The 12357-nt window shown below is 41.9% G+C and overlaps 2 protein-coding genes across 4 annotated transcripts; one reads left to right on the forward strand and one right to left on the reverse strand.

The window, feature by feature from the left end:
• Window positions 1–458: 458 nt before the first annotated feature.
• Window positions 459–8720, reverse strand: lrwd1 (leucine-rich repeats and WD repeat domain containing 1). Of its 3 annotated transcripts, none has more exons than XR_013772553.1 (17): window positions 8665–8720; window positions 7628–7714; window positions 7250–7484; window positions 6327–6446; window positions 5985–6131; window positions 5786–5878; window positions 5212–5598; window positions 4994–5108; window positions 4796–4902; window positions 4376–4586; window positions 4021–4093; window positions 3684–3827; window positions 3119–3222; window positions 2374–2535; window positions 1962–2071; window positions 1624–1835; window positions 459–523 (listed from the first exon to the last, which is right to left on the reverse strand). XR_013772553.1 is itself a non-coding variant. In XM_079282834.1 (16 exons), exons 2-16 carry the CDS (start codon window positions 7705–7707, stop codon window positions 1683–1685), a joined length of 2241 nt encoding a protein of 746 aa, XP_079138960.1. In that variant the 5' UTR covers window positions 7708–7714; window positions 8665–8720; the 3' UTR covers window positions 524–1682. The 3 variants fall into 3 exon arrangements, 1 of the variants encoding a protein (XP_079138960.1); XR_013772554.1 differs by lacking the exon at window positions 459–523 and adding an exon at window positions 524–853; XM_079282834.1 differs by lacking the exon at window positions 459–523 and having other exon boundaries at window positions 524–1835.
• Window positions 8721–9127: 407 nt separating this feature from the next.
• On the forward strand, window positions 9128–11259 carry alkbh4 (alkB homolog 4, lysine demthylase; the record flags this gene model as incomplete). Its single annotated transcript, XM_079283578.1, has 3 exons — window positions 9128–9253; window positions 10229–10417; window positions 10546–11259. 3 exons carry the CDS (start codon window positions 9128–9130, stop codon window positions 11065–11067), a joined length of 837 nt encoding a protein of 278 aa, XP_079139704.1. The 3' UTR covers window positions 11068–11259.
• Window positions 11260–12357: the final 1098 nt, after the last annotated feature.

The raw sequence follows: 12357 nt of genomic DNA on the forward strand, positions 1-12357 counted from the left end.
GTGTAAAGTAGCATAGAATGGAAATACTCAAGTACAGTACTAGTACCTAGATTGTACTTAAGTAGAGTACTTGAGTAAATGTACTTAGTTGCTTTCCACCACTGGGCCATGCTACATTGTTCACGTTAACAGAAACATTTGCGACACGGCCGGATGAACCTGATACAGAGCCCCCCTTTATTAGTTATATGTATGTTGTAGCTGCAGAACAAGCAATGCAGGACAGATGTCATACAACAGAATTTATTTCAGTCACACAAAAGAAAAACAAAAATCTGTTTTAGTGTACGCTATATGACACAAACTCCTTTGACAAACAGTAATATTAGCCCAGAGAACACCAGAGCTGCTGCCTCGACCGGTTAGTTTGAGTTTGGTTTTTAAAAGAGGGTGTTTGGACTCACCAAAGGCACACAATAATACAAACAAACTCACCAATCGAGGCAGTGGTTCTGTCAAAGGAGTACGGTATCTTTGAGGAGAGAATAGATAACGGCTTCACTTCCGCGTTGGAAAGGGATGTCTGATGGCGAGGTAAATATAAATAAAAAGTACACATAAAACTGATATTGATGCACACACACAATAATGAAATAAGTCTTAAAAATGCAATCATTTGATTTATTAAATCAAGATATTTGTACAACTTCACGTAAAAACACGGCGAGTTGCACACAGGAAGGTACAGTAGAAGTACTGTTGGACTAGAAACACTTTACTGTATTTACTATCTCAGCAGTCAGTAACCAGGCTGCCTCTGTACTCCTCACAGCAGTGTTGACTGTTTGCATTCCTTAATGTTATCAGGACATGACATGAAGTTACTTTGAACAGCAAGGTCCAAAGACTGACCCTAAAAAAACAGATGCGGTTCATTCGCGTACAATTATTCACTTTAAATATGTATATTTGAAGGTGACATTTATGACAAAAATCAGTCTTAACTTATCCAAAACTCTTCTTCAACGTTATTTTCAGTTTCTAGCGTCACATACTTCTGCCCATAAATTCCCAGTAAGTCATCACATTGAATAATTTACCTATTATTGGTGAATCTAACGCCATGTTTTATGGTTGGACCGGACATTTTTATATGCAGTTTCTTTTACAGCTCCAATCTCAAAGATTCTCATTTTGTTCTCTTTGGCGGCACCTATGGCGATAAGCGGTAAACGCAGGTGAGTTTTTTTAGGATCTCACTTCCCAGGGATTCCTGCATTCAATTCCTGGGAACGTCACCACAGCCAAGCAGTAATACTGCATATGTATGGGCTTTCATCAGTGGGCCATATGCTTAATCACCATTGTGTTTACTCATTCAGGGATGATGACTTTACATATATTTAAATCAAAATCTGTCACATAGTGACAATTGTCAAATCTCTTCCGTTGGCTACTATTCCCAACAGCAGTAACATTTATGTATATCAGGATAAAATTCTGCAAATTAAAAAGGTTAAAACGGATTTCACTGTCACTTTCCCCAAACAAATGAAGAAAACAAGTGAAGAATGTGACACAGGATCCCTGCAGTCTGTCTCTGTTGCCTGAGACAGAGCAGCATGTTGGTGTTACAGTAAACAAACCATAGCTCACAATTACGGTACCAAAAGTCTTTCCCACCTAAGGATTTGTAACACCTGACTTCCGATCGTGAGTTGCAGTCACACAGCCCGTGTTGCTCAGGAGGATACCTCTCTCTTCCACACGATCACCATATTCTTGTCACTGAGGGCCACCAGGAAGTTGAGCTCAGGGTCCATTGCTACGCTGTTTATGGAGGGGCCCGCCACCTGGCCGTGGTCCTTGCTTACCGGGGTCGGCCACTCCAACACCTGCCAAAACAAAAGAGATCTCTGGTAAACACAAGATCTTACAGTGACATATTTAGAGGGTTCCCCTACAGTAGTGTATGAAAGCAGAGTAGTATAGTTAACAGGACATTTAGAGGAGATGGATACCTCAGTGGGAAGGATGGGTTTCCCTGTGTGGAGACTGTTTTTGTGCAAGCTGGAGACGTGGTATGTCCATAGCCTGCCTTTGTCATCACCACACACTACGTAGGCTTGGCCTAAGGGAGAGGGAATGAACACAAACAGGATAATATCAGCATGACTTCAAAATCAGGTTTTTCTCCTCTGACACTGAAACACAAAGCTTAGTATGAACAGTAAACTGCTCCGGCCACAAACCGAGACTGAAGTGGAATAAACAGATAAACGGGACATGCAGTTAGAGGAGCACCAGTGTTATACACATCAGTTCTGACAAAAGTATGTTCAGAATTATTTTCTCGGGTTCGTTGAAGGATTATTAGAAAATGAAAACAAAATGAAAAATGCAGCTTCACTGATCAGATGACTTGGGACTTACCTGGGCAGGTGTTGAGAGCCAGGTAAGGAATCTCCGTGTTGGCCCACTGCAGCTCAGCCAGAACCACAGCACAAACTGTCCTGTCCTTCCTGTCAGGCCGCTGGGCCTTGGTCCGGCTCCAGCTCCACAAATAAATGGAACAATGCATGTAGTTCTTGGAGGCTAGATGATGACAAAAAAGGAGAAAATCTCAGCAAACGTATGGACAGAAACGAGGGATTTCTGGCGGCAGGGTTTTTGCAGAGCTTAGAATTTAAATTGAAGACATTCTTAATGTTGATATGGTGCTGAAATTAAGAAAACACAGCTGGCAAACTTGACCTAATTCTGACTGATTAGACCTAAAGTTAAAAAGCAAACCAAGCAAACAACACTGAGGTGTTTTATAGCTGGGTTGTGTATACTAAATACATGGTTAGGTGTAAAGACAGACATGAGGTCCATTGGAAGTCATGGTCTTACAAGACAGGGACCAACAAAAACTAAATCGCAGCGCCATCTAGTGGTGACCAAACAAATAATTAGTGAGGATATTTGTTTATATCTGCATAGTTGACCAACTTCCATATTTAGTGTTAGGTACATAAAACACAATGTAAATAGGAATATGAATAAGTCATTACCTAGTCCTCACATATCTGCCTCGGCTAAAATACCTAATAATATTCAGTATCACCCAATATTACTTGTTGAGGGTCAGTACTTTGTTTGTAATAGCGGTATTTACTGTAAGAGCCTCACTTACCCACGATGTCATCCGTGAGAAAACTAAGGCCGTCAATGGTGTGGAAGTCGTGGTATTTGTCTTCCTTCTTATAGATCGGGAAAGTTATCTCCATCTCTTCGGTCCTACCGAGAAGAAAAAACACACAAAGTGTAAAGTGTTGCTGGCTGGTCCAGTGTATGATTGATGACACATCGTTTTCTGGCTAAAACTCCAATCAACAGAGATGGACAAAAATCATATACGACTATTACCAGTACAATATACTCTCTTTCTGTTGACAAACAACCATTGTATAGTCCAATGTAACGTCAGAATTGAATTGGAGTAAATTAACTCACACTGTCACACTTTCAACCGTAAAAGCAAAAACGTTTACTGCAGTTTGCTTCTTTGTGATCTGTGTTTCCCAAAAAAAAGGCTGCTATCCCAAAATATGTGGTGCCAGAGGCTGACAGGGTGGTATTGTTGACACCTCAAGTTCCCCTTTCTGTAAGAAATGTCTGCACTCTAAGGCTCCTCAGAGCAAACTGACACTTTAATGGATACAAGAAGACAAACGCATGCACGCTGTGGATGCCTTTACCTCTTCGTGGTGTCGTTGGTGCCGAGGAGCATGTTGTAGCAGTGCAGGCCGTCCTCGCAGGCAGTCAGTAGGTGTGAGCTGGGGGAAGTGGGGGGGAGGCAGATGTGCAGAGGGGTGGTACTGATCTCCAACACAAGCAGCTGACTGCAGGGACAGAAATATTCTCAGCATCACAAACACAAACCTGCTGGAGCCATTACAAATGTAAATGTACAACTGAGGGTTTAACTGTCTATTAAATGTATGGCGTGTGTAGATTTGTTTCCAGTCAAAAGGTGTGAAAAAAAGAATCTCCACAAGACATTTGATTTCCTAAAAAACAGGTATAAATACTCACACAACTTTGTAGTTGTACTGGCTGTCCACTCCACCGATGTCCCACATCACTATCTTTTTATCGTATGAGCCGGCTGCAAGAGAGAAACTGGTGTCAGTGAAGTTGTCACACTAGTACAAAAAGGAAAACAAAGTATAACGTATGGATAAATACCCAACTTGTCTCTTACAAATATAATACTGCAATGTGCCTCACTGTTTGTCCATCGCCAGATATCGCTCAAATATGAAGTTTTAATGGGTCAGAATGATTCTTTAATCTGTCTGATGATGCCGGACCTCTAAACCGGGTGACTGTCAGATACAGAGAGCTCATACTGCTGGCTCTTAATCTAGAAACGGTAACCATGGCTCACTGAAGAGGAAGTTTCCCTGGTGGTGGTTGAAGCGGAGGACCGCCAGCGCCTTGCGGCTGGCCCGGAACTCCCCGTAGGCCACGTTGTTTCTGGGGTGGATCAGTTTGACCAGTCCCCTCTTCCCACCAGCTGCCAGAACGCTGCAGTGTTGAGCCGAGGCCCCGCCTCCTCTGGACATCAACACCGTGGACCAGGAGAGGGAGAAGAACTCCTGTGACGGGGAACCGACAGATGCAAAACGTCAGATGACAATTGCAATAATACATCTCAAAAACCAATATATGAAGTGCTTTAATGTCTGCAAAATGTCAGCTTCAAATCAAAACAATACAGTGTAACTTCCAAAATGTCTCCAGTTGTACTGTGAATGTAGAAAGCTACCATTTAGAACAACGCTGTAAGATGATTAATGGAGCGAACCTCTCCAGGAACTTTGTACTTCTTCATCACCATCCCGGTTTCACAGTCAATGACGCAGAGAGAGTCTCCACCACAGGTAGCAACCAAACGGCTTCCTCCTCCAGCGCCTGTTAACACAGGAAAAAGATCATTTCTACACTCTTCTGGTAAACAAAGCCTTTCATTCGGATAATCTTTCTTAAATCGGTGGAGCCGTACCTGTGGAATCTGGCAGCAGCTGGAAAGCACAGGCCCACAGCTGGGTGGAGAAGTCCTCCGAGCTGTCCTGTTTACTGTGGCACTGGAGGACGTGGAGAGGCTTCAGACACACCGGCTGCCGGAGGAACGGAAACATGACACAAAGGGAGGAGATTATAGCAGAGTGGGAATACCAAGAGCTGGGCATTTCAACATTGCAGATGCAATCTGTACATTACCTGTGTCTTACTGCAGCTCTTCAGAGACGACAGCAAGTCAGCGTCTCTCTGCAGCTCCGTTCGGCTCCTCTGTTTTATCCCAGCTCCGTCGTCCTCTTTGGCTTGTCGCACTTTAGGCCCTCTCCGGGGCGCCTCTGCCCTCGCCGGACCTCCGGTGGGGGTGGAGGGAGGCTGACTCCCTCCACCCCTTGCGGGGGTCTTGAGGGGGCTCATCCTGACGGCGCTGGTCTGGGTCGGCGTCTGAAGTTTGCGGCTGAGGCAGGATTTGCGAGGACTTGCTTCTACTGGGGAGACCGGGAGATCCGAGCGCGGTTTCTTGCGAGGCGTCAGGCTTATGCTGGTGTCCACTAATACCGGTTGTTTCCTCTTTGTAGGCGTTGAGACAGCCTGAAAAAAGGGAACACACGACAAGCTTTAAATCAAATCATTCACACATTTCCTTTACAATCCCTAGAATATATCACCCAAAACTACTCCCATTACTTTCGAAAGTCACTGTACGGTTTCAGAATCACAACGACAGCAGGTTTGGTGGAGATAATGTGTGAAAGCAGGTCCTCCTATGAGATCTTACACAGTTCTCTTTGGTGTCTGGAGACCCCTTGCTCTCCGGTTCTTCCTTTGGTTCCGTCAGAGAGCGCAGATACTCCTTAGCAATAATCTCCACCTAAGACGCAGAGGACACAAGGAGACAAGACGGTGACTAAAAATTAAAAAAGGGCACCGCAAAAATAGAAAAAGGTGCCAGAATTTCTCCAACATCATGAACTCACCCTCCATTTGGTGAAGTCACTGACTGAACTGGGTCCATATTTGACCTGCTGACGGGCAGTTTTGACAAAGTTTTTCTCCAAAGCAGACAATTTCTCTGCTGTGATGGGATCCGGGAGAGAGAAGCTCTTCTCCCACACTGCAATTATCTAAAAAAAACAAAGACAGTGCTTATGCAAGCAAACTGTGCAGGAATATTTCCCTTTCAAACACCACAGAGACTTTGTAACCACGCTGGCAGTGTGACATCATACCTAGTATAGAGGACAATACTGGACTACTGGCACACAACAGTCTCAATCATATCATGAAAGAAAGCAAAAGATAAGCAACCAGTTCCATACCCTGGTCCTCAGGTTCTCACTGTAGACGAAGCGCAAGTGGTTGGCATTAGTGCTGACATCTTTCCCGTTGTGAATCCTCAGGTTGGGCAACAACACCATCAGCTTGTAATTATCACTCACCTGAGGGAGAGAAGCAAGATTATCAGTCAAATCTAAGACACAGTGAGGCGTCGTTTTATTTTGAAAAGGAGTTCAGGATTGATTTTAAATAGTATTTTCTTAAATTGTCAATAAAGCGAGGTCTCCGCTCATTATTATGAGGTATTGGGTTACAGTAAAATAGATGTGAATGCAGAGTGCTGGGGGGCAGAATCCCCCTCCCTGTTCAAAAAAGTACAAAAGTTGGGGAACAACCTAATCAGTCTCTCACAGAGCACACATATGAGACAACCATTCACACCTACAGGCAACTGAGAGTGTCCAGCAAACACAATCTGCATGGCTTCCAACTGTGGGAGGAAACCCACTCAGAATATGCAAACTAGACGAGCGCAATCAAATCCTGAGACTTCTTGCTGTGAGGAGACAACCACAGAGTCCTGGGGTGGCTTAACACGGGGAAACTTTCACACAAGTAGTTGCGGGTTGCAAATTGCATGCAATATAATCTCCATGCAACTTGGCAGTTACTCGAAGCCATTTAAAAAAGTGTATTTCGCTACAATTAGCTGGCGTGATTGGTCATTGGTCAAGGCTGTGGGTGAAAGACTGGCTACTCAAAAGAGAACAATGGATATTTTCACACTCTATTCAAGGAGCTTGATCCACCTAAACTCAGACTAGACAAAGCTGCTTGAAAGTTTCATAATGTAAAGCCAGCCGTGGAAATTATTTGATTATTCTTTTTTACATTTCTACTAGAAACAGCCCGCACTAAACCGGGGTACTATAAGCAAATAGAAAGCCATTAGCCGCATCCTCACAGTGATGTAAAGATTGTCCTCCATCTTGAGCTCTTCCAGACTGCTGAGAGACTCCAGCGTGGTCACGCCCTCCATCTGGTTGTCGCTGAGGTCCAGGTAGCAAAGCGCAGGCAGCTCCAGGTTCTTGGGCAGCTCATCCAGTCTGTTCCCAGAGAGGTCCCACCGCTCCAGGGACCGGAGACGGGACAGCAGACCGACTGGCAAGTCCTGAGGCTTCAGTCCCAGCCCGGATAAGCTGGAAATAACAGAACTTCAAGTCAGTGTTTCCACAAGGCAGGAAATCAAACTAAAGGTGTAGGTGCATCTGCAACAACTCTTCTTTCTAGCTCACCATAATAAACTGGTGTTAACTGACGACAAACAAAAAAACATGCTTACTTCAGTGTCTTGATCTGCTCCAGTTTGTTGGTTTTTGGAGAGCCTTTCTCCAGTAAAAGCTTCTCTGTTATTTTCGCCATTGCTCAGCTGTTAAAAAAGACCACAATTCAAAAAATGAAGATACCAAAGAAACAACTTTGGAGTGAAGATGAGGGACTAAAGAGTTTCTTCAGCGCTCTCTTCTTTTGTAAGATTCAGGTCTGTCACACCTCTGACCACACCCAGCATCACTGATGGGTGCTTCCAGGTGCTCTGCTGCACCTATGATGACACACCGGGGAGCACTAACCACACCCAGAGTGCTCTTCTGCATCGCTGAATAGAACTTGTGTATTATTAGATACCGAAACACCAAAGCAATTTGCTTGTATGGGAAAACATACTTACTCTTACCTAACTTACTGATGCTCACCTTTATGTCTTACATACCCCCCATGGATACAAAAGTAATATACTATATACATATACTGTAAATATACTTAAGATTGGCCTCACAACAATTTATAATGCTGTTTGTGGGGTTATGGTTCACCTAATTGCGAATATGTGGATGAAATCATAATTTCTCTAAAGGCAACTAGTGTGTTCCTTATTTGTTAATGATATAGGGTTACAGTAAAGTGTGTTTTTTTATTTAACAATGATCTCGTACATTGCGGATAAGTGACGGTTATATCATAAAGTTACCACAGAGAAGGTCATTTTGCTGAAACAATAACAAAACACTAACATGTTTCAGCCTCAACTGCAGGTTTTGTACCTCAAACAACGATGGGTTTTGAGATGCATTGTCTGATCTTTAAAAAAAACATCTGCTTTTAGTTCCACCATGACATGTGATGTTATAAAGTGTATTAACCGAGGTAAGATAGCCACGTTGGAAGCACCATTTCTTAGTATCTTGAGGCTACTACGTCAACATTACAGACAATAAATCACTTATTCTTGAGTTTTAGTGCACATCTTAATCGTTTATCTTCCATAAGCAAACATTAGGATAATGGATCGGTTAATATTTGTGGATAAAAAGTACTTACAGACACTTCATCAAATTCAATGAACTCACTGCTCCTGCAGCAACTGAGCTTTCCCGGGGAAACTCTACATACATCCGGTGGGCGTGGTTTATTTGAATGTATTTTGCCCTGAGCAAAGTCTTCCAGGCTGAATGTAGACGCCCACTAGCCAGGGTGAAAGAAGCATTTGGATCTTCTACTTGAGTAACTGAAGTAAAAATATACTCTACTACAAGTACATTATGCAGAATGTCCCATTTCAAAATATGATATGCTATTACTGGATTATACTTAGTGATGCATTGAAGTGTAGATTACGTTTAATGTTGCATCTGGTAAATAATCCTCGGAAATCTAACAATAATCCTAGTGTGTTGTAAATACATCATAAAGTGCATGGAATACACAGATAGCACGTTTCGTTAGGTGGCGGTGTTCCCTTATTACAGGTTCGTCACCTACATATCGACAGAAGAAGAAGACGATGACGCATGATGTGATGATGGCTACTGATAGCAGCGTTACTTCTTGTGCTTGTAAAGGCATCCGGCGGTGTCTCCAGTGTGACATTTTAAAGGGAAAGGGACAATTAGAGGCGAATGAACTAACGGTAAACATATCTGACTGAAAACTGTATTGTACACATTTTATCAGCAGGAAACGGACACAGCTGGTACTAGCCACTCAAAAATATAGCAGCTACGGAAGCCCTCACAGGACAGCCTTTACTAATGGGCTCTGTTCTCGCTATAACAAGATACTTTTAACATGTATTGTGTCGTTATTACCGTATAATAACGTATCGTTAACTACCAGCTTTTCTCATTACAAGACGTTTCTGTGCAGCTATCCAGTTGTGTAGTGTCGTCTACTTAAGTTAAATTTTGAGGTTCTTGTTCTTATAACTTTAGAGACTGGTTACTCTGCAGATTTAAATTATTAGTACAAAATATGAATCAATTAATACATTATGATCTATTATATATTAATATATATATATATATATACATATATATATATATATATATATATATATATATATATATATATATACATATATATATATATATATATATATACATATATATATATATATATATATATATACATATATATATATATATATAATATTTTATTCTAAATCTATGTTTTAGCCTTATTGTTTTATTGTAAAGTAAATTTGTTTTGAAAAGTGTGATATGACTTATTGCTATTATTATATGAAGTAATTGAAATAGCTCCACCTTTACCAGCTGCAACATTAAAGCATTAATCATTATATTGTAATAATATACATACTTTGAAATGGGCTATTCTACATAATGAGCACTACTTTTTTGTACTTTAAATATATTTTGATGCTAGTACTTAAGCAAGTTTTTGATTGCAGGATTTTTACTTTCTTAAGTAAAGGATCTGAGTACTTCTTCCTCCACCTCACTTATCTCTGCTTGACTTTTTGACTGTCATGCACATTTCATACTGTCAAACTGTACTTCATCATCAGAAATGACAACATCAGGCATGCTATGTCTAATTAATCAAGAGTATACCTGACGTTATTATTTTGTTTCTGTCTCTCAAGCCTGTGCATCAGTTCCTGTACGATCCTGAGACGAGGCTTGCCGTTGGAGAAGATGCAGAGGCTGCGTCCTTCCCCTTTCCTGGTGTCTTCCTGCAGGAGAACTTCATTACAGAAGAGGAGGAGAAACAGCTGATAAGCACGATGGACCAGGATGTGTGGAATGAGTCTCAGTCTGGTCGAAGGAAACAGGTTAGGTGGAACACATGTATTTTGTGAATGGTATCAGCACGCATATTAATATATGTATTAATACATTATTGTTATTATTGCTGTTATATTCAGATGAAATAAACTATTGTTTTCTCATATTGTTGCAGGACTTTGGTCCAAAAGTTAACTTCAAGAAAAGGAAAGTGCGTGTCGGTGGCTTCAGCGGACTACCTGCTTTGAGCCAAAAACTAGTGCTCCGAATGCAACAAGAGCCAAGTCTAGCTGGCTTTCAACCAGTGGAGCAGTGCAATCTGGATTACCATCCTCAGCGAGGCTCTGCCATCGATCCACACCGAGACGACTCCTGGCTGTGGGGCGAACGGCTCGTCACCCTCAACATGTTATCAAACACCACACTCACCATGTCCCTTGAACAGGGTCTGCCAGAGCTGGGACTAGCAGAGGAAGTCCACGTGGCCCTTCGTCTTCCTCGCAGGTCTTTAGTCGTGTTGTACGGCGAGGCCCGGCACCGATGGAAACATGCCATTCATAGGGACGATGTTCAGGAGCGCAGAGTTTGCAGCACCTACAGAGAGCTGTCTGCAGTGTTTCTACCTGGAGGGCAGCGGGCAGAGCTGGGAGCTCAGCTGTTGAACATTTCTTTGAGCTTCGAGGGGACTCCAGTATAGGCTCATCTGATGGTGCAGAACAGAGGGGGGGGGGTCCAGACTCCTTGGGTGACTTGATAAAATTCAGACATAAATTAGAATTGTATAAATGTAATTATTACATGTTAGTTTTTTTACCCAGAGTATGAAATGCAGCATCACAAATGCAGTTATCGTCAATTCATGAGGAACTGGACACATGGGCTCAAAACCATATTTACCTCATCCTTTTCAACTCTTTCTTGAATAAAAAAGAAGAAAAAAACATTTTCTTCCATACATACTCTGCCTCACCTTGTTTTTTTATGTAGCGTGTGTCCTTACATTTCCTGCAGCGGTGACTGGAACTGGGGTGTCACAGATTTCATCCCATCGTACACCAGCTGTGCCTCCGGTGTGGCGTTGAGCTGTAGTGTGAGGAGCACTCAGGTGATCTGAGCCGCTGCAGTACAGAAGCATCATGAAGATTGTGAATAAGTGGCTGTCGATGTGACGGTCTCCATCTCCCTGCTGTGCTGCTGTAGCTCACATGTTGCTAAACACACCTTCTAAAAAAGGATCATACAAGTGTTTTTGTTTTGTGATTTAGCTCATTTACTACTAATATTGTATACTTTACAACGGACTGCTTTTCAAGTCATCAGTTATGGAGTTTTATATCTGTTTATATTTTGTACATATAACATTAATCTGCATGGTAGCTAGCTGGTAACTACAGTTGTCAAAAGTGTAAAATTGCTTGCTCTAATGCAAGTAAAAGTCCTGCATTCAAAATCTTAAGAGTACAAATGCATCGTCATCGAATATATACTTTAAGTATCAAAAGTAAAAGTACTCAAGCAGAATGTCCCATATCAGATTTGATTATTTTACTGGATTATAATTTGTGTTTCATACCCTTGTACACCACATTAATATTTCAAGTTATGGTCTACTGCTGGGCAGCGTAGTATATCATATATCATAATGTATGTGTTGAATTATTGTGAAGAAGTATTAACAAAACAAAGTGCAATTACCTCAAAAATTGTGGTTAAGTACAGTGCTTTGAGTAGTTTACATGTTATCCGCAGCTCTTGATGCAGTACTTTATTTTAGCATTGCAGTATTTTGACATAGTATTGCAAAAAAACAATTTTGCTGCATTTTTCATCGCAGTTTTGCATGTTCAATGGCCACCCTCTTTTATTTTGAAGGCTGTGGGCCGGACATCCTTGTTTATCTGCTGCCCTGTCGTTGGCTGGAACTGCTGCACAACCTGTTTGTTGATCGCTTATGTGGCTTATTAACACCCCGACTTTATTATAAGCC

Source organism: Melanostigma gelatinosum, assembly GCF_949748355.1.
Source record: "Melanostigma gelatinosum genome assembly, chromosome: 14".
NCBI lineage: Eukaryota > Metazoa > Chordata > Actinopteri > Perciformes > Zoarcidae > Melanostigma > Melanostigma gelatinosum.

What these genes read in the sequence shown, in the direction of transcription:
- lrwd1 (XM_079282834.1), bottom strand. Translation starts at nt 7,707, where the DNA reads ATGGCGAAAATAACAGAGAAGCTTTTACTGGAGAAAGGCTCTCCAAAA. An exon ending in ACCAACGACACCACGAAGAG is followed by an intron (nt 3,223 to 3,683) that starts GTAAAGGCATCC and finishes TCTTCTCGGTAG; the next exon opens with GACCGAAGAGATGGAGATAA. An exon ending in GGCTCTCAACACCTGCCCAG is followed by an intron (nt 2,072 to 2,373) that starts GTAAGTCCCAAG and finishes CCTCTCCCTTAG; the next exon opens with GCCAAGCCTACGTAGTGTGT.